Source organism: Ambystoma mexicanum, chromosome 6q (assembly GCF_040938575.1).
Source record: "Ambystoma mexicanum isolate Mex_15411 chromosome 6q, UKY_AmexF1_1, whole genome shotgun sequence".
Lineage (NCBI taxonomy): Eukaryota > Metazoa > Chordata > Amphibia > Caudata > Ambystomatidae > Ambystoma > Ambystoma mexicanum.
The window spans coordinates 1,637,637,554-1,637,662,935 of record NC_090937.1 but is presented as its reverse complement, the minus strand read 5'-3'; the positions used below and the strand labels follow the sequence as shown (position 1 = coordinate 1,637,662,935).

The window sequence follows — 25,382 nt, the reverse complement described above, 5'->3', positions numbered from 1 at the left end:
GATAGGTGGGTCCCAGGCCCCAGAAAGCCTTGTGGACAATGCAGAGTGTCGTGAACTTGATCCTTCCAGCCACGAAGAGCCAGTGGAGGGGTTTCGGCGCCAGAGAGAGGCGGTGCCTGGGCTTGATTAATATTGACGATAATCAACCTAAGGCACCTTTCTCTGCAATAAAATGTTTTACTAACCCTCAATGCATCAATGCTAGACTGCCAGCCTCTACTCTAATGGCCAACTAGCTTAATATGGGTTTTCTGGATAAAATAACAAATACCAGAAATAGCATCGACGCTCTGCCTAATGCTTCAGAATCTGGCCTGGTTTGTAACAATACTCAGCTGGATTCGGAACGTTTATGCCCCAAATTTACATTCAAAGCAGTTAGTATTGTGAACATTGTTGATGATTTAGCTGCATTGAAGCCCACCAACTCTGGGTATGATCCCATTCCTCCTGCCTGTTTGGCCAAGCAACATGCATGTGCCCTTGGTGAGAATATACAGATGCGGGTGAATGCTTCTCTATCACAGCATTTAGTTCCATTGGATCTAAATCCTATCTTGCACCGCTGCTAAAGAAGTAAACACTGGGTCATAATTATCACCCAATTGCAGGTCATTTATGGCCTACCAAAATATTGGAGACAATTGTAACTATACAGCTGCAATGTTTCTTGGAGGAACATAATTTGTTGGATGTATACCAGTCGGGATTCAGACCAGGCACGGAACCGAGACGGCTCTTGTGGCAGTCTGGGACAATCTGTTGAGGGCTGCTGACGATGGGGTCATTAGCATGCTAGTCATGCTTGACCTGTTGGCAGTTTTCGACGCAGTTGATTTTAAGGTTCTTCTTTCCAGGCTGACGTCAGTAACAAAGGTCTCTTAGGCCCTGTAATGGTTTTGATCATTTCTTAATAACCGCACACAGCAAATACAAATTGGCTCGTGTCTTTCCGACTCTCTACCAGTGGATTATGGGGTACCTCAGGGCTCTGCTTTGTCCCCACTATTGTTCAACCTTTATATTCGACCACTTTTGAACATATTTCTTTGGAGTTTGGGCTGTGATCATTCCTATGCTGATGACACCCACATTTATGTACAGATTGAACAACCGTGTGAGGATATGGATCGAGTTTCAAAGTGTACAGAAAAAATTCAAACCTGGATGCTGGATAATAAACTCCAGCGGAATCCGTCTAAAGCAGAAGTTCTTGTTTGTGGCCCAAAACGGAAAGTGGCAAATATGCTCCAAACCATTCCCAGTCCACTTCTGTTTGGTGCTCCTACAAAGTTTTCTGACAAAATAAATAATCTTGGTTGCATTTGGCAATGTAATGTAGACTGCAATTTGTATGTTAATCAGACAATCAAATCTGTATATTACCAACTGAAATTGATTAAGGTTCTTCTGCCTCTTATAGCAGAGAAAGATTGTTCAACAGTGGTTGGTATTTTGACAAATTCCAAATTGAATTATTGTAACGCACTCCTTATGGGTGTTCAAAAATTCCAAATACAAAGACTGCAGGTGGCACAGAGCTTGCAGTAAGACTGATTTTGACGTTGTCAAGGAGGTCAGCTGTTTCTCAGTATTGAAGAAGTCTTCATTGGCTCCCGATCCAACAGCGAATTCTGTTCAAGACTCGTGCCTGGTATTTAAATGCATTCATGGCCTGCCCCCGACATACTTTGTGTCTAAAATTCAACGTCGCCAGCCTACCCGATTACTTCGATCAGTCGGGCAAAATTTGGTTGTTGCCCGTTTTAATGACAACCTGGGGTGGTAGGTGTTTCTCTTCCTTTGGTCCTCGTTCTTGGAATTCTTTACCTAAGGACCTTCGACAGATCGCATCCCTATCCGTGTTCAGGAGGAAACTAAAACCTAGCTTTCTATGTAATTTGCCCGAGCCTCAAACAGCTTAGGATAGCATACTGATGCAAACTACTGATTGTATTAACATCTGCACCTAGATGCAGTTCTGCTTGGACTCTATTCAATGGGTATGCGCGTTATAAATGCTAAAATCAAATTAAAGATTGGAATCACGATCAATGATTTCCAGGGGCTAGGGACAGAGCTGACGGCAAGGATATAGGTGAATAAGCCCTCTATACACTCTGACCATAGTATTGGGTATTTTCTTTTAACATAATGTTAGTTATCCCATCCGGCCCTTGGACTCTTGAATTACTCGCCCTACTTATCGACCATAGGATATTTGCTTTGTCAAACCAGATAGACCACCCCCTTCTACATTCCATGTTTGAGTTTTTAATGGGCCACTCAATGATTCAAATTGTCTCACACATTCGTCTTCCGAGATTGCATTTAGTTGCAAGGCTAATTGGGCAGAACCCGTTTAATGAATCCAGATATCTTCCATTTTCATAAACATGGACTCTGCGCCACTCTCAGCAACTTGGCCCTCCTTGACCTAATCCAGTTCCTATAGACCTGGCGTCTAGCCTTGGCAATCTCACAATTTCTTCACTTGATGTTAAGGATGTGAGTTTGATTAAGAATGTCGGTCCTCCACGAGCGTTTGACCAGCACTACCTGTATCGTGGGTGCGTTTAGTGGAGAATACCTTCGACTTGTTCAGTCTTGCTTTCCACAAATTCTACAAGGAGCACTGAGTATGCTGTGAAGCGAGGGCGGGGGGGAGGGCACAATACTTCCTTTGGTTACCTCATTGACCACCTCCAATATTTCTATAAGGTTACTTTTTTGCAAGGTTCATTCAGAGTGTGTTTTGCTCCTGCGACACCTCAAGCTCATCTGCTCCCCACATCCTGTTTGCTTTTACACAAACAGGATGTGGGGAGCCAGATCCTTCGCAAGATGTTATCGCTGTTGGCTGTCTGGATGACCTCAAAAGTATCTGCCTGCTGGAAGAGATTGCTTGAGGCATAAGTATGGTAGATCGTAGAAGTAGAGGACCCCCCTCTTCCAGGTCTATTTCCCCAGGATGTCACCCCGAAAGTGCCCATTCATTATGTGCCAATCCCTTAGACCCACCTCCTGTATTCATAAGCTTTCTCCCACTGCCCCCTTCTGTAGACCCTGTTTCTATCCAACTCTTTGCAGCCACCCTGTCATGACATGTTGAAGTCACCACATATAATGATGACATGTTCTGGAGCCAGTGCAGTGCACTCATCCAGAGTGCATTGTGAGTTGCATATTAGAAGGGCGGTGGAACCTGTTTTTAAGATTGTTAATCAATACAACCTGAATAAAAAAGTTAGGGTTCAACATAGTCACCACTCTCATGCCTAAACCAGATTTTACAGTAGATAACAGACCTGAGACTGGCCTCCCCCCCTCAACCCTTTTTTTTGCTGTATTTAAGACGACGGAGTAACATCCAAACATGGTTTCTTAGAAAGCCACGTTTCCTGAAAACACAATGTCATATTAATCGAAATCAGTCTCCCTTCCCAAATAGGTGCCCAAAGCCTGGAGTGTTCCAGGAGCACAGGGTCCAACTACACGCAGCCTCGTCAACCTTTAGTTAACGTTTCTTTTCCCCCATGGTCAAGGGCTTTGCTAGCCAATCCCAGGATTCTACTCAAGTTGCGCTGTGGGGGCACGCTATGACCGATTCAACCGTTCTACCCCTGCCCTCCAGGACACTAATTGTAACTTTAAACAGGGGTCTCTCCCACCTACGTTTAGTGATTTCAACTTGAGGCGCCACCTGTCCACCCCCGTTGTTGGGCTGGAATAAAGGCCCACTAGTAACCCGCAACAACCCCCCCATCCTCCCAATCAAGCCATCCATAGTGACTACTTGGTCTGGTTGAGCGTAGTCGAGCCCCAGTAGCAATAGGAGTGCTGCGTCCTCCAGTACCCTACCATTCACCAGCTTGGATGCCAAAAAGAGATTTACCAAGGCTAGTCATGCATCACATCGATTGCAGAGAAAGATACCTTGGTAGGTGCTGAAATAGTCTTAACACGTTTGCCTGATTCAGCACCAATTTGTATTTTGTGTCCCACATTCTTGCCATGTGGACACATCTACTGTGGGGGCCCGGTGCTACTGGGTCCCTTCCGCCAGATCTTCCCACCTAGTCCTAGGATGCGGCACCTCACGTTCAGGCTAGACACTCCTGCCCAGCTCTTTAGGACCATCATATGCTGCTGCTCCAGCGTTGAGAATTCCTCTTGGCAGTCTGTTTCCCTCTTGGCCAGGGCCCTCTTTCTTGGGAAACTCCTCCTCATGGATCTTTGTAGGTGGGTACTTGATGTGTAGATCCTGGATGAAACTCGTTTGAGCAATAGGAAGACCTTCCATGTCACAGGAATAAGTAGGCAGGAATAAGTAGACAGAGTTCATTATTTCACTCATTTGCAATGTGGAGTTCATTTTATTCTCCAAGTGTTTTTGGGGTTCTAGCCCCACAACGTTCACATCCTCGTTCAAGTCACTGCTTGCCTTTTTTAAGTTTTTTATTTTGGTGCTGTCCCTTTTTTCTTTACTTCATTTAATGTATGGGTGTGGGGTAGTAAGTTGCCTTAAATATTTTGTTTTCGATCCATTCGACTTTGCTTTTTTTCAGTTATATTTTTCGTTTTCCGCACCTGCTGGCCCTGATTCTTTATATTGCGACTTTTTCCTCTTAGTTATTGTGAAGATTGAATATGTTAAAGGTTGTTCTTCAAGGCTAGTTGAATTTACCTCTTGGGCCAAATCCTGCTCCCAAGGTGGGTCCTCTGTTGGCAGATTGCTAAAGGTCAATTCACTAGGCAATCCGAGTTGCCCATCCTCCTCTGAACAAGGTGTCAAGCTTGTCTCTTGGGGATAGAGGTGTGATGAAGATTGTCTTTGTTTAGAAGACCTGGAGAGTATTGGGGAGGTGGGTGGAGAGGGCGTGTGTATTTGCACCCACTGGCTGCCTGTATCATAGGGCTGGGGATGTAGACGGTCTGCAACCAGTTCCGGCTGGCATAAATGGTATATTGTGGAGTCATTGCTTTTTCTGTGGTAAGACTTTCAGAATGCTTCTGTGCGCATAGAAGGGTCGTCTGTCAGTGGCTGACCATCCTTCTGCTTTCCTGATTCTTGGTGTAAGATTGGGTGCTGTGTTCTCACTGCCCCCGGAGGGCTTATAGCAGACCCTCTTACCCACTAACTTGGTGCACCAGTGTCATTTGATGCTCCACCAAATCGGACAAGGAAGCCCTGCCTTGAAGGTGACCAACTGCAGCTCTCCTATCCCTGGTGGGAACTGATATCCCCCAGAAGCCAAATCCTGTGCCAGTCTACAATGCCAGAATTTGCATCCACTATTACTCTACAGTTCACCTCCTCTGATTCCCAAATATAGGATCGCAGCCAAAGAGAATTGTCCTTGCCAAGGGTCTTGGGTTCCTCCTACACCACCTGTATGTCATTGTGGAAACAGAAGGTGGTCTCAACGTGTAGAGTAAACTCTCCTGGAAACACCTAACAGCCAGTTGCAAAACTGCTTTTTGTGTCCTGGGGTATTACGCTCCTGACTCTAGTATGTTCCCAACAATCCTTTTTATTCCCATTCTCCTCTAAATCATCAAGGGTCTTCTGTGGATCTCACTTGTTGCTTGGGACACTTGAAAGTAATTTTCCAGCCAAATGCCGCGCTAATCTGCAAAACTGGTTTTCCTTAGTCTCTTCTAACTTACTGGCCTTAATGGGAGGGGGGTTGCATCTTACCACATAATGCCGTTTAGAGTTCCATGATCCCACCAATGACCATTAAATATTAAGGAAATAAATCATTCGGTGACAGGTCTAGTAAAAAACGTGTGACATTCAATATCAAAAAAACGAGGCATTTTAATAAATTAGAACATAGATAAAATAAGTATTAAATCAACATACATGGAAAATCAGTAATAGAAATGTGAGTACTATGGCTGGTACTTCAAAACATAGGAATACACCATAAAGCCCACAAATGGCTACACTTCAATCATTGGGTAAGAAAATGCACAGTAAAGGATCACTGTCTGCACAGGTTAATCTATTTAACAAATGATGTCTGTTGTGTGACTCTGTTAGTATACAGAGACAAAAAGTTTCGACATGTTTCAGTTTGTGGATGTCACATACACAGAACATTCCTCAGGAGAACGGGTTTCACACTGAATTCCTATCGAACATACACCTTATGTATGGGCAACGAACAAGGCCTGTCAAAATTAAAAGAAAAAGGAGTCGGGGTAAGCTACCAGTGCTAATTTGCATCTCAGACATTTCAACAACTGAACACAGAACCAAATCCCAAGCACAAAAGTTCCCTTGAGAGGGTTCTTGTTGGGGCGTACAACTCTTGGGCTGGGTTGTAGAAGGATAAATAAATATTCCTTAGGCGTGGCTGCAAGAAAAGCAAAGGATTAGCTTTTCGTTCGCTCACAGGACAAATGGCTCTCAAGAACAGACTAAAATAGGCGGGGGAACAGTAGAAATAGCATACCTGTAGTTGTAGCTTGGGTTAAAAACTAGGCAAAGGCAGAGTCTTGCCCTACTGGATCGAGTAGGTTCATAAGATGTAAGGACCATATTGATTTTATCGGCGAAGTGGTCCCCGGCAGGAAGCGGCTTTTGGTGGTGTAGTCGCCAGCAATAACATAGATACATGCTCTGAAGGGGTTAGCGTAAAGATAATAACATCTGTCACGGCGCTCACCCCAAAGGGGTGGGTTGACAATATACCCATGTAAAAAATAGTATCATAGATGGTAATAAAAATATATAGTCTACCTGTAGTAGAACCACGCCAAACGTGCAGTTGCTGGATTATGGTCAAACGGTACTAATCAAGAGTACCCGCTGGAGGGTAGTGCAGACTGACTAATGAGTGTTCCTGCCAATAAAACATATAAAGGTGCACTGTCCTGGGGGAGGCGGCAAAGTGCCTTAGTCCCGTTAGAAGAGCTGCCAGGCCGGCGTGTTGGTAGCTATGGTTACCCGGCACACACGAGTCCTTTTCGAGGTTAGTGGCCCGCACTAAGAGCCGCAGGTGAAAGGAAAAACGGGCACCATCTCTAGATGTGGAGGACCCACCTGCAGTACAATGCAGTTCGCAATCTACCAGAGGGAGCGTCCCTCGTTGGAGGATATGGGGCTCAGGGGGTGAATGGAGAGGTGAACAAACCCTAATATACACCACATATATCAAAGATGCACAATTAAACAAATGTTTCTTAGCACCTCACAGTATAATGATGAACCAATAGTGACTATGTATCTGTCATTTATTTTTATTTATTGATTTGCATTTGTTAAGCGCACTTGCAGCCCATAAGGCATCGAGGCGCTGTCATCTCTGGTCATCAACAGAGTCGAATGACATGTTGTACATTTCAGGTCACAGATTACATATATGTACAGTATATTTGGAATATTCCAAATGGACCGGCAACATACATATCACCCTTGTGGCACTGAGCAAACACGTACTTAGCTTGTGTTATAAATCACCATTTTATGCAATTTAAGGAAAGGCTCAATAGTCCTGTCCGACCCTCGGACCTCTAAGATGCGGGAGACTCATTACAATAGCCTATAGATTCACATTACCCTTTATAGGTGCATCAGTGTCTGAACACACCACAGTTAGTGCCTAGGTTCCAAGGTCTACTAGTGGCTTGACAATGTTAATCTATAGTCCTCTTCTTAGGCATCAATGTCTTGTCACCCATCAACGATGTGTACCTGTAATCTCCTATCATTTGGCGGTAGTAAGATGGTCTTGTCTCTACAAACGCCAATGGTCATACCACAAGATAGTCTCCTGTCCTTGGCCCATATGTTATGTTATGTTATTGTTATGTTATTTGGCATTTATATAGCACTCTATATATCATTGGTATGACCTCGAAGCTCTGGTAGGTTGTACGCCCTCTGGGACCGTAGTCCAAGTCAGTTGAGAGAGTAGGGGGGTCGAAGGGTGCTTGGATGCACCAGTTGTGTGCGCACTGATTTAATTGCCTGATGGTAGCTGCATCCTAGCATTAGGTGTGGTGGTATTGATCTTGGTTCAATGTGTGCAGTCTTGTGGGTGGACACCATGACTGGATTCTGGCTGCGTTAGGCCTGTGGGATGCTTATGTGTGCAGCTAGGCCGGTTTGTCGTGGGATATAGCTGCGTTTTTATTAGGATGATGAGGTATTCATGGGATAGTGTTCGTATGTGAGCAGCTAGGCCAAATTGATCGAGGGGTGTAGCTGCACTCTAATTGAGTGATGGTGTAGAGTAGAGAGTAAGCATAGTGATATGATATAGTTTATTTATGCAGCAGCCACACACAATGCGCTTCACGACAAGGGGGGGAACAAAGGGGGAGAACAATGGAAAACACTCCAACAGGCCATGAGCAACAAGAATGCTAAGATTAGCCATTGCACTCGGCCTAGTGACACCCCAGACAGTGCAAGTGCCAAGACACAGACAGGAGGGAAATGGGAGCAGACAGGCAATTACTGTACTAGGCCTGACATCTCTGGAGAATCGCATAAGAAGAGGGGAGGAGAAAGGAAGGAGAGGTAGAAAACAATCGACCATCGCACTAGGCCCTACGACAGCACAGGCAGTAGATACAACTATTTTAGATAGTTTTATTGGGTCCTATTGCCACCTGTATAAACGTTTGATTCCGTGCAACTTGTACTGACATGCAATGGATGTTCGGTGCACACTCGCATAGCTTTCTCAACTGGTCGACATCCATTTCCATTCCTATATCCCTCATCCCTCTCCCATTTCCCCCTAAATGTTTCTATGCCCTCTCCCTGCACCTCCAATAGTGCCTAGTACAGTTGAGATATTAACACCTTTGCTCCCCTCATTGAGCTCAGTACTGTTTCTGTGCCCGTCATTTTCCTTTGCAGTTTGTCCTTTCATTTTCCTGACATCAGCACACCTTTAAGCTGCAAATATTTGAATACTGAGATCTTACCTATGGCCATGTTCTCCTCAAGTTCCGCTATCTCTATAAATTCACCCTTCTTGAGCACTTGCCATACTCTTTCCAGTCCCGCCTCAAACCAATCCTGGAATCTACCGTGATCTGGGATGTAATCATGTATTGGGGGAGAGGGAGAGGGGCATATACGATTCAGTGGGCACAGCAAGGTTGTGACTCCTGACATTTCCTTTTTAACCCTGCACAGCGGCCTGAATGCTGTGCCTTTACCTTTTTAGTGATAGTTTTTTGCAGTGCCCATAGCCATTCCCCCAGCGTAACCCGCCTCCATTGGTAGTTTGATACTCAACCACTGCTTCTGCTTGTCCACCCAAGGCTCGAAACTGTGCCGCTCTATAGTAGGTGCGCATGTCGGGAAGGCCCATTCCACCCTTCTCTTTGGGCTGTACCAATATTCTATATGCCACCCTCTATTTCTTCCCTTGCCATAGAAATGTCCCAATTCTCCTTCTTAACTCTGTAATGTGTAGGTCCGGTAGCTCAATTGGCAACGCCTGGTATAGGTAGATTACCCGGCGAGAACTGTCATCTTAACAGCATTTAGTCTGCCCAGCCATGAAATGGTAAGCCTCGACCATGTTTCCAGTTCACCGAAAAGCCTGTGCAGCAGTGGGGGAAAAGTTCAGCTCGTATAGTCTGTCTAGCTCCTTTGGTATTCTCGCCCCCAATCTTTCATCTTCCAGCGGTATCCCCTGGCCGCCCCATTGCCCTCTTTTCCCCAGTTTCGCCTCTCGAGGGAATGAGAACCGACTTGCTTACATTTACATAAAATCCTGATACTCTCCCGTAGTCCTCCAATATCTGAAGTACCCTTGGGACTAATGCAGATATCTGAGAGGTATAACAGTACGTCGTCTGCATACATACTTATTTCGTGGCTATCTTCTCCCAACTTAATGCCGCCTATCTGGCCGTCCTTCAGTATTTTCTCCTCTAGGGGCTCCATCGTCAGAGCGAAAAGAGGGGTGACAAGGGACACCCTGCCTTGTGCCCCTACTGAGTTCGATTTCCCTGGACTTTTTCATTCACGACCACCCTCGCTATGGGGCCTCAGTAGATCGCACCAATAGCCTGAAACATTCTGTCCCCAATCCCTACCTTTCGCAAGTATTGCAAATAGGAAGCCCCATTCAACCCAGTCGAAGGCCTTCTCTGCATCTAAACTCAGAGTATACTCGGCCGGTCCCCTTTGACCTGCTCCATGAGATCCAAGGTTTTCTGTATCGCGTCTGTACCCGTCTTCCCGTTATAAATCCCATTTGGTTTGGGTGGACAATACAGGGCATTTTCTCTTCGAATCGTATTGCTAAGACTCGTGTGAATATGTTCTCGTCCACGTTTAAGAGATGGTACAATATGAGCTTTGGGCTGGGTCCCTTCCTTCAGTATTACCATTATCAGCTTTCTGCTAAATGTTGCCGGCGCCTCCCCCGTGTCCAGGATATGATTAAATAGCTTCACCATGTGTTGTATCATGACCCTTGCATATCTCCTGGTGCCTTTCCATATGGGGGGGGGGGGCGAGCGATCGCCTCCTGAACCTCATCAGCGATTAGCAGGCTCTCTAGGTGGTCTACCTCTGGGCATGTGAGCCTGATCATTTTCACATCCCTCACATACTCCCCCCTCTGTAGTTTCCTCCTTGGGGATTTCTGATTTATAATAGAGCTTCTCATAGTATTGGGCGAAGCCTTCCGCTATTTCTTTTGATATGCTCCTAGGACCATCTTTGGGGTCCTCCAGAGTGGACACCCATCTTTCTGCCATATGCGCCCAGAGGCTTGCTGCTAAAAGTGCAATCGCTTTGTCCCCTTTTTCGTAGTATTTCTGTTTAAGGGATCTTAGCTTCCCCAGGGTTTCCCCCATCCCTAGCGCTTTCAATTCCGCCCTCTTTGACAGCAATTCCTCCCTCATCTCTTCTACCCTTCCTCCCCTAGCATGCGTCCTTTCCTCCCCCCCACAACTATCTCTTTTCAAAGTCTTTCTTCCTGTAGACGTCTTTTCCGTTGAACGACGACCCTTATCAATAGCCCTCTCCAAGTTGCTTGCCCCGCATCCCAGACTACCCACGCACGCACCTTCCCAGTATTGTTTATCTCGAAGTATTATAGCTATTGCTTAAGCTAGTTGGTATGCAAAAAGTGGATCTTTCCAGAGTAACAGTTGCTATCTGGTCTGTGCAGCCCTTCTATATCTAGGGTCATCCGGACCATATCATGGTAGATCCAGCCCACTGGTCTGATATCGCTTCTTGTCACACTAGTCCCCTGATCCCTGTTCAGGAGTAAATAATCAATCCTGGTGTATGTCGTGTGCGGTGTAGAGAAAAAGATATAGCCTCTTACAGGTCTTGCATTCTCCACACGTCATAGTCTATTTCCTTTGTCCTGAGACCCTTTCTCTCCCTTTTCTTTTCTATCCCATGTTTCGTTCGACCAGGAATTAAAATCTCCTATGATATATAGCTCTGCTTCCTGCCTTTGCACCGCATCCAGTGCTCTCTGTATGAAATGCGCTTGCCCCTGGTTGGGCGCGTATACCGTGGCCAGTAATAATCTTGCCCCTTCTAAAGTGCCCTGCAGTATCAGCAGCCGTCCTTCCAGTAGTTTGGTCACTACACACTCTATAGTCTACATTGTTTATGCAGGACCAGTCCCACGCCCCCTCTCTTGGTCGGCCTGGAGGCCCAGTGGACCTGTCCTATATCCACACCTTTCAGAGCCTGCTCTTCCCCCTTCACCTGTCGCGTTTCCTGTAAAAATAGCACAAAATTGCACATCAAGGGATGCCTTACAATTCCCTCGCACTACAGTTCTTTGTTGGTGAGTTTAAGCCTTTTACATTTAGTGTGCCCACAGCCAGACCCCTGTTAACTTCATCTTTCCCCATTTTGTTTATCCCCCTTGTCCACCTTTCCCTCCCCTTTATTGATATTGTCTCTCCCTTTTAAAAAATAAAATGGAGAGTAAAATACTCTGACTTCCAAAGTCTTTCCTGGAGCGGTGCTTTCAACATTCGCACATGCCACTCCGTTCACAACACCGGCAGCTACCTGACCCTCAGAACCTACTTCATCTAATGACTGAGTGGAGAGGATGCGCGCTTCCGGCCAGTCACCCATCTAGCAGAACCATCCACCTTCTTAATGGGCACTCTTTCGCCAAGCAGAGGTATGAAGGAAAGTGTTTTCGAAGCATGACCTTTTAGCCTCAACTTTGATGCATCAACTGTAATGCATCAAAGTTGAGGATATCCGAGAGACCCTTCTTCATTCAACCTATGAATACCGCTTTAGGATGATGGTAACAATGGCTGGAGAAAAGGAAAATAGATCTATCCTGCTGCTGTTTGTTGCTTAGTTTACATGGCTTCTTAGTCATCAGATTTGTCTTAAAAATGTAAAATGCGTGAAAAAAAACCCAGATGCAAGCTAGGCTTAAAGTCACTTGCACCCCCCCTCAAGTCTCCACATGCTAACACACCATTTTGTGTCAAAACAAGCCTATTATCAGACTAAATGGGTAGTACACATTTGAGACCTGGTAAAAGAATGGATTCAATGAGCCATGCTAGTTTCTTGTCATGCCACATAGGCTGCATGCAATTTCATAACTAAGATTTCAAAGCCATGGTTGAGCAGCATGACAACCTGCCAAGATGATGTTTGCCACCTTATCAGAAACCGTGGGTAAGTCTTCCCTCTAGGAAGAGCTCTACAGAAGAATGGCTGACCCTGCAAGGTTTTAACTAGGTTTGTAAAAATTAAGCTGTATTGGCTAGACTGCTTGTTGGTGGAATAATGTTGATCTTGTGACAGCCTCAGGGACCTAATAATGTTCTTTTTGTCATTTAAAGAGCATGAAAAGATTGGAGTTGTCTGCTGGGCACTCTTCCTGGTTGGTTCCTCAATTTCATACATTTTGGGGCAAGTCTTCTCTGTGTCCTATGGTAAGTATAAGTATAAAATGGTGGTACCTTTCACAGTGGGAAGTGTGGGAATGCGGTGAGTTGTCAAACTTTAGATATGACCTATTCTTAAGATGGCCAACACAGGGTCAGTCCAGAAATTCCTAAGAACACCACGGCTCCTACAGTGCACCAAAGGCAGCAACCTAAATGTACACCTCAAAGTTAACATCTTGAGCAATTCATTGGTGTGTCCTGATGCTACATGCTGCGCTACAGGTGTTTTGGACTTTAACTTCCATGATCCCTGGGAAGTAGCAGTTCAAAACATCTGGTGGGCCATATAGCGACAGCATAGCCTGTGCCATGCTGAATATGCTAGCATTTGCAAATGCCTTGCAGAAATACATGAAGAGGAGAGGGGGACATTTTCTTGACTGGCAGTCTTATACTGTAAGAGCCCCATATCTACAACACATCTTTTGGGTTTTGTTTGCATTTTGATGGACTGTAAAACCTTTTCATTAATAATTTCGAGAGTGGTTGATGCTTCTTATAGATACTAGGTGGGGGAGGGGGGTTGTTGTGTAAGCAGTGAGCAGGGAATTGTCTTCTATCATCTAGGAAAGAGGACCAGGACTTGTATGGTGAACGTAAACAGTGTCAACTTGGAGGAGTTGATTTTCTGCAGTGGAAAGAGTTTGCACCATGCTTTAAGTTTTCCTCAATGTTTTGAAGGAGTGGATACTGTTCGGAAGCCCAGACACCAAGCGTAGGTTGTCCGCAGCGATGTAGCCTGTAAGGTTGATGGCACCTAGTAAGCTAGTTAGCTTAGGTTAGTTGAGTTGGAGGTGCACCCTGTGCATCCAGGTCTAGCACAGTGAAACAGGCATGGAGTCAATGTATTATTTAGATGGATGACATTTTCATGTGGACTTGAGCCTCACGTGCTTATTGGCGATGTGAATGTTGTGCCTTTCCAAGAACTGTACTCCAGAGGGTTGGGGGGAACAGGGGAATGGGAGTGCATAGAATACATTGAATACCATTTGGTGAAAGGATGGTAGCTTGTGGGATTTCACAGGTGACTGACATGCCATGGATATACTGATGGCCTTCAGGGTAGGAGTTATCCAGCTGAGGACATTCTCCCAGCTTGCTGTGCAGTTGTGCAGTATGCCGATAAGGGCTTAATGGTATGCTGTGTGGAGTGCTTCTTAGAGACTAGAGTACATGGAGGTGATTTGTCAGTCTCGGAGGACATTACGTGCGTTCTCTAATAACACGCCATTTCACACATTGAAAAAACAATTTTATTTACATCCTGGAAAAACATGCTGGGTTGCGAATAGCAATATGGGCGGGGCATTACTGGCTCTGGTAATGTCCTAGGACTAACATTTAGATCGTCTTTTAGGTTGGCCTGTACCTCTGCCAGATGTGATTAAATGACCCGGTAAAATTGTATGCTTAATTGTCCCTGACCACCAGCCAACATTTCCCCAAATATTATAGCAGAAGTGAGTTGTAAATGACCCCAGTTCTAGAAGATGTGGGTAGTGTTTTTTGGCATTTAAATTTAAATATGCTTTTAAAAAACTATTGCTGCAATATCACAGAAACATTGTTTTTCTGGGGCATTAATGTGACTTTAAGGTGCGGCGAGATGGTAGCAGCATGGTGCATTCACTGATGTCGTTGCGGTGCTGACAGGGTGGTGGTGGTATGTTTCACCATGTCTTCTGTGAGAACTTTTAAATAGCAGTCTTTGGAGGGTTGAGGATGGAATGGTGAGGTCATTTGTAGAGGTGTTGGATTGGTGGGTTGGTATGGATGAGATGAAATTCAGCATGTTCCCTCGGTTGTGAGCTGGTTGAATTTCGGTATTTCATGGTCTTGGTGAAGGTGTACTCTGGGAAGTTAAATCTCCAAGGAAGATGTAGTGAACATGTGATGGCATGGTGGTGCCTGGCCGAGAATGTGGTTGTGCTTGTATCGTTGAAATAATTGTCTGCGAGAGAAGGGAAGTGGCAGGGGAGTGCTTCAAAGGCAATGATGCTTGCATGGACAGGATGACATGTGGATGATGGGCCTCACAGGACCAGAGGACAACTGGCTTTGAGTTGACTATTGGCATTTGGGATGAGGACGTTCATGATGGGCCTAGAGGGGTGGAATGAAGGGGTCTTGGGAGGGGGTGGGGTTGAGACACTGGGTCTGACTGCTGAAGAGTGTCTCCAGGTTGTGGATAGGCTGTTCTGGGTGGGAAGTAATGAGCGTCGACTTTGGGATCTTGCCGGGGATTCTAAGACTGATATGGATGCAATTGCTGTGGTGTGGTTTGCTAGTTGGTGATGGGCCTTGGTGGTGTGAGTTCTGCAGAGATATTGGAAAGCGGTTGGTGCTGCGGTATATTAATGCATGTGCTTCAACATTTGTCAGGTTTGCTTGTTAGTTTGGGAAATGGAATTGTATTTTTTCTATTGAAACTCATTCTATGTTGAAAATTTGCATTTAATAGAAAGATCTGATCTATCTCCACTATCATTTATTTTGTGTATTCATCTTAATATTTCTGTTCAGGCATCACAGCGATCCACGTCATCATACTGGTGGTGCTATTAAGCTGCATCTTCATGGAGTTGGTGTCCTGGTGCCAAAAAAAGGTGGAACAGTTAATAAACGGTAAGGCTGAGTTAATAAAATCAATACATTTTCAGAAATCATAGTAAGTTACAGGTATTGAGATCCTACTGGCAAGAAATGTAACTTCACACTGCACCTAGTAACAACACTTTAACCATTTGCCAAACCAGAGACACTAGTGAAAATCCATGGTGGCAACAACATCTTTGTTATTCCTTGAGGAGTTAGGAGTCATGGGGAACTTAAACACATCCTCTGGGTAGCGCTTCCCTTGCCAGCAATGCTAATGGTTTCCTCACACATTGAGGTGCTAGATGCGTTCGCCCTTGCATGGCATTTGTGGCAAGGAAACCGTGCCCGTTTCATCCTGTAGCACCGTGCTTGCATGCAGCTGTTCAATTTGCTGAAGCAGACCATATCTTTCTGTGTATTGAACATAGAACTTCTTGCTGAAAACAGCTTTAACCAGAAAGGCAATTTGAGCTTGCCACCTATGGGCAATCTAAAATTGAGAAAATCAAATACTTCTGCTGAAACCCTCATGTTTTAGCTGCTAGGCAAAGGGAAATCGCTGTAGGCGTGACACAAAGGAACACAAACCAGCTCCTGGGTAGCAGGCATCATCCTTTAGGCAGAAGCTGCGTCTGGGAACCCAGGAGGGTAGTACTGAGCAAAGCAAACCTAATTTGTGTGCAAGATGCAAACACATGTGGTTCATTCTATATTATCCAATATCCTTTAAATGTCTTGGGTGTGTCCTTTATTCGCTTTTATACACATTCCCAAACCTACACATGTAGTATTAAAGCTATGTTTGAATCGAACCATGTGCTTGGGGAGTCCAAGTAGATCCTGGTATCAAGCTAACCTGGGTCGCCTTGGCTTTAATCGGGCACTAAATAGCTCCTTGCAATTTCGAACATCGCGTGAGCCTACAGAATGGTGTACAGCACTCATGGTCTAGTTGAATCAAAGTGGCAGTATCTTCGGACTTTGGTGCTGCCAGGGACTGACTCGTGTGCACCTGGTTCCAAGTGCTAGTTGTGGCCGAGCAGACGATAGAATGGCGTGGTAAACCGTTAAGTACAGACTTCATTTATAGCCAATGATCTAATGTCCACGCTATTATCCTAACAATATAGTATTTATAGAGGAAAAGGTAAAGGGCAACATTACTGCATGTACAGGTAAGTAAAGATGATGTGATGTAACAGTTCCAAGAGTTGTCCAGGTTTCAGCAAGACTGGCCTACAAAGGAAAATGTAGTATCAGACACAGATGGAGCATAGTCCCTATAAGCAGTTTCTGAAGTTTGCAGGTGTGATACCCACAAAAGACCCTTGATGACGAAAAAGAAAACCAAGCACTTGCCAGTAATGCCAATGAGCCAGTACAGCAATATCCCTTGACCATAGAAGCATTTCTGCAGCAGTTGGTTTCCAGACGCAGTTACTGCGCACATTCTTTAGGGACAACCTTTGGCCGTAGCGATGATGCACCAGTGTACAAGGGACACCAAGACCTTGGAGGATGATTATTCACGATTTGTTTCCCCCGTTCCAGTGTCCGAGCCTGGAGGGGCAGCTGAAGTGTAGATCGCATGCAGTAGTCAATGCAAGGTTTCCCTATGGCCCTTTGGCACATGACTGGGCTTCAGAGGATGGCTGGCGGCTTGAGAACCCCAAGGAAGAACAAATATTAAAGATTTGCTTGTAAAGTCTCCCTGGAGAGGAGCCAGCCATGGAAGGAGGGGCCAGGAGGGGAGTTTGGCCGTGCAGGATATGAGCCGTAAGTCCAATGAGCTTCCAAGACTAGGGAGCTGGAACTAGGCACTTGCCTGCTGTCTTGGGAGGAAGTCTGGTTGGTTTTCACTGAGTATTCAGTCTTGGCAATGGAGGGGAAACCGCTTCTGGATCAGGTGATGCAGGCAGTCAGGAACTTCCGGAGCTTCAGTCCTTACTCGACCATCAGGACTTCTAAGTGCAGGTAGAGACTTCAGGTCGTATACAAGGCGAGTTGGTAATGGGTTGGGGTTGCTTAAATCCCTCCGGGAGACGGCGAGTGAATACAGCGCCCAATCTCACACATATTCTGAGGGATGGTCGGCCATTGGTTGACTATTTGTTTCAAACACACCCACGCTTTCTGGTAGTCTCTCACAAAATAATGTACACTCCCCTAGACTGATATCTGCCTATATCGGTCACAAATGGTTTCACGCTGACGGGCATCCAGTGGCCTAAGATGTCTTCCTTTCACACAATGGACATGCAATAGTCCCTTGAACCCTCTAGTTTTGGAGGTAAAAAGAGACAACCTCTGTATTTTGTGTCAATGGAGGGTGGGGTGGGGAGTTCTAAAAAGGACAGTTAGCTACATGTCTAACAAAGAATGGGTACTTTTTCTGGGACGCTAGGCGAGAATCCCTGCCTTGGGAGCCATAAGGGTTACTGAGTCTGTACATACAGATACACTGTCAGGTTGTGGATTAAACCTGGCTTTAGGGAAATAAACCAAGGAATCCAGCCAAAAGAAGGGCACACCCAAAGTTAGGAAACAAACTCCACAGAAGCAATTCTGTCCCAACACCAGGTTGCTCCCAGATCGGCATATACAACTCCCAGTTTGGCCATTCCAGTGTGCATATTCTCAGTAAATCTAAGCATAATTACCTATCCCAATTGTAAAGACTGGAGGGGGTGTCTGTACTCCTGCTCTCTATATGGTAGAGGAGAGGCACAGAGGACCCCAGCCAAGATTCTCTATTGTTGGTAGCATTGGACGAGCAATCAAGGCCTAGCTATCAGGAGGTGATGCAGGCTGGTTCTTAAGTACAGTGTAGTCCCCAAGCACCCACAAAGAAATGTCCACACACTATGTAAGTGATAACAGTCTTTATCACACGACACGCGGTAGAGGCCGTGTAGTTATGGTTAAGTTGCTAAATTTATAGGAAGAATACTTTTTCGGCGGCTTATAACTTTGCTCCCCCTGGACAAATCCTCACCAATCTTTGCAAAAAAAGTATATGGTGGGCTCTGAATCTTTTTGCCAAGTTTGGCAAGGTTTCGTGCGGGAGGGGCCAAAGTTGTAGGAGGGGTCCCCATTTTTTTTTTCTCCATAGACTGAATGGGGAAAAACTTTGAGCACGGCTACAGGCCAACGGGCTGGACGGATTTTCAACAAATTTGCGGCAGGAGCGGGGGCTTGGGTCAGAAGGCGTTCTTTTGTGTGTTCGGTGGAAATCAGATGAGTAATATTTGTGCAAAATACTGAAATGCACGTCCCAAAAAACTTGTGATATCTGGGTCCGCTCCGCAGACCCATATCCCTGTTCACTCCACGGACAGAAGTGTCATTGGCTCGCGGTACGGCATGCTGTCAGAAGTTCAGACGCGGCCGGTGGTTGGCTGGAGGGAAGCATGATGTGCATCAACATTTTTTGGGAAAGCCACCATGGTGTATCGGAGGACAGTGCAGCGGCGGAAGGATCTGGAAAATGTACCATATGTAATGTGTTGGCGGCAATAATGGAGGGAACGGGTGGGGGATGATAAGTGGTTCATGTGACATATATAGGCGAGTACTTTGTGTGGTGTTTGGAGGCAGCTGTCGTAACTGCCCCATAGCTTCTGTCGCAACCTGTTTGCGGCAACCTCTCTTCGTGGTGAGTGGTGACAGGTCAATTGCAGAAGAGGAGTGAATTGCACATGACATAGGTTGGGTGGCAGTGCGGTGGCTGTGCGCTCCGGATGGAATGCGGTAATTGGGCACATAGTGGCATGCATGGGTGAATGAAGGTGCTGTGGGTCTATGGTAGTATTACACTATTGGGTGCATGGCCGAAGGTCGTAGGCTGTAGGGCATACACTTAAGAGTGTAGGACTGCAACATACTCACCGCAGGAACGCATGTTTGACTCTGCATCTGGTAGAGGGTGGTGCTTGCATAGTGTGGTCTGTGCAGATTGGTTGCAGTAGGGCCAGTGTTGCGAACAGAATGTGGGTAGGTTGGCAGTGACACAGTACTTTCTGAATGGAAGTGGATACGCCCATAGTATGTGAATGAAAGTGCACAGGGGTGCAGGAGAGAGTGTTTTGTTTGTACATTATTTTAACTGTTGAAATGTGTTGCTGCATAGCTCCCTGGTGGTGCGCAGGTTGGGTAGGAGTGCTGGTGGCAGTGGTGTGTATGTGGATTTTAGTAGTTGCTGACATGGTGACATGCATGGTGGCATTACATTGCTGTGGTATGTTCAAGGCCTATGCTGTGTGCAGATTTGTTGAAGTAGGCCAATGTTGAGGTTAGTGACACAATACTTTGTAAATGGCTGTGGGTAGGGGTGGTGGAGGCTGTGGTATGTTTGTGGATTCTGCTAATTGTGACCTGTTTTTGTGAATGGGTGTTCTAAGGTGTAGGGGAGTTAGGGTGAAGTGCTGCTACCTACGCCTGTTACGTTTGTGCATAATGTTATCTGGCCACATGGGCGTTATGTTAACTGTTGCAATTTGTTGCTGCATAGCTCCATGGCGGTGTGCTAGTTGGATAGGACTGCTGATGGCAGTGGTGTGTATGTGGATTGTCGTAGTTGCTGACATGGTGGCATTACGTTGCTGTGGTTGTGTTCAAGGTCTAGACGATTGGGTGCATGGCCAAAGGCCGTAGACCATGCACTCAAGAGCCTAGGCCTTGAGGACAGCCACGGCAGTAATGCATTTTTGACTGCATCTGTTAGAGGGTGGCGACCTTTAAGGAATGGTTGTGCAGCACATTTCAGCTATTATAGGCCAGTGTTGCAAACAGAATGTGGGTAGGTTGGCAGTGGCACAATACTTTGTGAATGGAAGTGGGTACACCCATAGTATGTGATTGAAGTGCACAGGGGTGCAGGAGAGAGTGTTTTGTTTGTACATTATGGTAACTGTTGCAATTTGTTGCTGCATAGCTCCATGGCAGTGACCTGTGGTTGGAGATGCTGCAGTGAAAAGTCACGCAGTCTAGGCACTGGGTGCAGTATTTGCATACTATCAAAATTGTAGAGGGTATCGTTGAAGGGCAGCTTATGTGCTTGGATAGTGTGCTGTGTGCACAATGCTTGCAGTATGGGCAATGTTGTATACTTTTTGTGGTTCAGTTGGCAGTGACACAATACTTTCTGAGTGGAAGTGGGTAAGACAATAGTATGTGAATGAAAGGGTGTAGGGGTGCCAGAGACAGTGTAATGTTTATGCATTATGGTAACTGTTGCATGCAACGCTGTGCATATCCATTGCAGTGTGGCAGTTGGTTAGGAGTGCTGGTGCCACTGGTGCGTATGTGCATAGTGGTAGTTGGTGACATGCTGACATGCATGGTTGCATTACGGTGCGGGGAATGTGTGCAAGGAGCACACCCACAGGAGCAATGCAGGTTTGACGATGCATGAGGCACAGGGTGGTGATCTTTGGAGAATGGGTGTGGAGCACATTGTCAACGTGCTACAGCACCAAAAGTGAGTTGCAAAGCCTGTATTGTGCATTGCATGGTTGTGGTGATAATTGCAACATGCTACAGTATTTGGTGTGCAGCAGGAGATGGTGCAGTGAGAAGTTGTGTAGTGTGGCCACAGGGTGCAGTGTGTTCGTAATGTGAGTATGAAAGTTGGTATGGTTGAAGTGCAGCTTATATGTGTGGAGATTTATTGAAGTAGGGCCAATGTTGTGAAGCCGTTGTGCATAGGTTGCCAGTGACACAATACTTTGTGAATGGCAGTACGCAGGGGTGGTGCAGGCTATGGTATGTTTGTGGATTCTGCTAAGTGTGACACGTTTTCGTGAATGGTTTTTTTTACGGGATGGGGAAGTTGGGTTGAAGTGCCACTACGTATGTTACGTTTGTGCATAATGTTAGGTGCCCACATGGTCGCTTGCTTGGATGTATAGAGTTGTGGTGGGTGTGGAAAGTGCTGCACTGCTGTGTGCATGGCCAAAGGTGTGCTGGGTGCGTCTTAGGATCTTTGTGGATGCTGCAATTATGCATTCTTTAGCAGAAGTTTCTGGTGGAGGGGCTTTGCAATCAAACGGAATGTGTACTGAGAGTGTTTAACGGTAAATATGGAGTGGTGTATAGAAATGACAGTGTGCAATGCAGAGGTTTGGTATGTAATTGCTGCAGGCGTGTTTGAAAATTTGACAGCACCCAATGGGGGAGTGCTGCAAAAATGACTGTGCAAAGGGAAGAAGTATTGTGTGTGCTTTACTGGGTCGTGGCTCTCACTGAAGATGGAAAAGCGCATTATGAGCAGGGTGGAAAGGGAAATGGAATTGTGGGAAATAGGCAATTAGGAGTTTAGGGTGTGGTTCACAGGAAGGGGCGGTAGCATTTTGTCCAAATACTGTGTCGTGAGGGTGGTTAAGATGGAGAGAAGCACAGTGCTTTTTGTCGGTGATACCTTTTGTGCACCATCTGCACAGGTACTGTGTGCAAAGAGGCGTTGCTGCTCATTTCGGGTTGTAAGGAGTGGCTTTCTGCCTGTCAGGGTGACTGCAGTTTCGGCAGGATGGTTCGCCTTTGCAGATATGTGGCATCCGTCACGAACGTTGACTTCGTCGTGGTGCACTATGGAGGTCTACATTTGGCTTACATGTCGTGTGGACAATTAATCCGTCACCTAAAGAGGTTGCTGACCGCAGTGATGCGTATTTTTCCTACTGCCAAGGTCGTTTTCTCATACATAACACCAAGAGGAGTATGGGTCCATGACAGTGTAATTTGTCTCCAACCAGAGGTCGGAAGGTGTGCTATAAACATAATTATGCGTTGCGTGAATTTATGCAGACTGCTGGCATGTTCTCCACCCACTGAGATTTTGAGGTTGCAAAATATGCAGTGGTTCCGTAAAAATTGCATTTATTTGAGGGCCATTGGCAAATGCTGTTTTCTTTTACACTGTGCAAGAAGCATTGACCATAATGTGGTAAAAATGTGAGGAGAGGCAAACGAAAACGCATATAAAGAGAAAATACAAAAAAACAAAAAAAAGTAGCACGCACATCAAAAAAAGAAACAAAAACCTTGATACATCTATGATGGAACACCGAATCCCCTACCTAGTTTCATATTGTTTACTGGAACTGTGGGGATTGTCCAATCGGATGCTTAGGGTGTGCGGCAATAGGAAGAGGGACTCCTGCTTCACTCTGGCCCGGCCCTCGATGTACTTGGGGGGACGCGCACGTGCCACATTCAGCGATTCTCACCATGCTGGCCTATGTAAATGGGACTGTATCGATTGTCCTATCAGGTGGTGCTCAGGGTGTGCGCCACAGGAAAGCGCGCCAATAGGAAGAAGGACTCCTGCTTTACTGGGGCGCGGTCCTTGTGTTACTTGGAGAAAGGCATGTGCCATATTCTGCGCTTCTCAGTATGCTGGCCAATGGAAATGGGACTATGGCCTTTGGCCAATCAGGTGCTCAGGGTGTACGTCACAGGAAAGAGTACCAATAGGGAGAAGGAGGAGTCCTGCTTCACCGGGGTGTGGCCCTCGCGGTCATTGGGGAAAGGCACGTGGCACAGTTTGCGCTTCTCACCATGGTGGCCAATGGGAATGGGACTGCTCTGGGTGTGCATCCCAGCAAAGGGCCTGACCACAAAAGTGATGGGTGGAAGGTTTCGAATGAATCTAAACCACTGGCAATTGCTCTGGGCAACCTTCCACACCACCGTTTTTTAGCCCGTCTGCGCCATTGCAAAAGGAGACCAGCCATGTGCAAATCAGTCAGCAGCTGCCGCCACCGAAGGTAACAGCCCAGCCTGAACTGCTAGGCCAGGACCCCTCTGCACAGAAAACCAAGCAACCCCAGACATGTTTCAGCCTTGTTGGACCTCCTCAGTGAGGTGCAGTCTGGTTCCCTGTGGCACAGAGAGCAAGGGACCCACGTCTGGGCATACCCTCTCTCACAAGGAGAAACAAACTGACCACAAAAGTGATGGGTGGAAGGTTTCAAATGAATCTAAACCACTGGCAATTGCTCTGGGCAACCTTCCACACCACCGTTTTTTAGCCCGTCTGCGCCATTGCAAAAGGGGACCAGCCATGTGCAAATCAGTCAGCAGCTGCCGCCACCGAAGGTAGCAGCCCATGCCGAACTGCTAGGCCAGAGTCATCGACGGATCCTTCTTGAGCGGCTCCTTTCAAGGCAGGAGCCACGGATCGGCGAGATCCCCTGAGGAAAAAGGGTGAACACTGTTGTTCAGGCAGCAGCTTCGGTTCTTGGGGTGCTCGTTGACGATCAGTCGAAAATGTCCTGCAAGCTGAGGCGTGCGGTGCACCTCGACGACGAGTGTTCGTTGCCGCAAGGCGTCAATTAATAACTTTGGCCCAGCAAGGGCATCGGGTCGTCGGCGAACGGGACGGGGCCACGGCTAGCTTCAGTAGCTTCGTCAGCGTCTCTGAGGTCTTCGGGTGGCGGGAAACCCATGGGCAGATTCTCCTCGGTCATTGGCGGCCTTGACTTTCTCCGGCAGGATGAAAGCGGTCGACGAGGATGAACAAGGGAGTCCTTGGATCAAAGGTTCTTAGGCAAAGGGAGAACTGCAGCTCCGGTCGGCGATGGCGGTCAGCGACAGTGGACGGCTGTCCGGTGCTTCTCTTCGTTCTCCTCGGCGGTCCCCTTCTCTGGCAGCAGCCTTTCATAAGTCTGTCTACCAGGGAGCTTATCAGCTGGTGCACGATGGTCCCTCATAGCTCAGGAAGAGGTCTCCTAGCCAGGTCCTCTCTTGGATCAGTTCCTTGAAGGCACAGCAGCTTTCAGATTAACAAAGGAGAGCAGCAGCAGTTCTTCTTCTTCCAGTGGGCTTCAAAGTAAAGCTACAGTTTCAACTTCAGCTTTTGAACGATTTCTAGCAGTGAGAGGCCCCCAGATATACTGTTCATCTCCCATTCACTCTGCTGGGTCACACTCATGCAACCAATCATTCAGAAGGGCATTCAGGCAGTCAGGCAACCAAACAGGCGCACAGTGCATTCAGGCCATTCTTCTCCATCCAGACACTCACAACGCAGAATGTGGATTTGGACAAGCACTCTGCCATTCAGCACTACACACTGCACACTGCATTCATACCAGTTTTGGGTAGGACTGTCTCAGTCATTGTGTCAAACACCAGATACTAGACACCCATAACATGAAATGCGTATTCGTCACACACTCCATTCAACCAGGTCCCACCCCACGGGCGTACCTACAACATACAGTCATTGGGATGGCTCCAGCCAGTCTGGCCTGGACTTCCCCACAACACCATATATGGAACTTCCACCCAACAGACAGTCAGGGGGAAGGGACAGAGTCAGGGCTTTGCGGGACTTCGGGAAAGTAAGGTAACAGGCGATAGAAAGCAAGAGGACACAGGGGCCATCTTGTTTCGTATCAGGAATCAACCGATTCCTAATGGCAGGGCCAGGGTATCTCAAAATGGAGGACACTCCAAGCACCTGTCAAATTCAGCATGGACCTGCCACCAGCCCGTACCCTGCTCTGTGGGCCACCCACAGGTGCCCAAAAACATACACTAGGAGTACAGGGTTGTACTCTCACGCATGGGTGCCACAAGGGTATCCCAGGGTCTGTTCACCAAACCAAAAAGAGGAAGAGACACACCGCCAGGAGTCCCACATGAACTCCTGCATGGAAAACAGTCAGAACATACATAAGGCAATAAAGGACAAGGAGACGGAGGCCCTGTCCCTCCAATGCATTTCCAGCATCACACTCACCCACTGCATATTAAGTTGGCACATCCTCAGTGAGCATCTGCTTTGATCACAGTACACTCCTCAATTGGCAATACCAACATCTCCAGCATGGGGTCTG

General features: G+C 46.6%; 1 protein-coding gene across 3 annotated transcripts in view; it reads left to right on the top strand.

The window, feature by feature from the left end:
* Window positions 1–25,382, top strand: part of LOC138516931 (uncharacterized) — a 348,123-nt gene that overhangs the window by 228,175 nt on the left and 94,566 nt on the right. For all 3 annotated transcript variants that reach the window (XM_069632397.1, XM_069632396.1, XM_069632395.1), the window contains 2 exons: window positions 12,832–12,924; window positions 15,466–15,567. In XM_069632397.1, coding sequence (XP_069488498.1) covers window positions 12,832–12,924; window positions 15,466–15,567 — 195 coding nt within the window. The remainder of the gene's footprint in view (window positions 1–12,831; window positions 12,925–15,465; window positions 15,568–25,382) is intronic.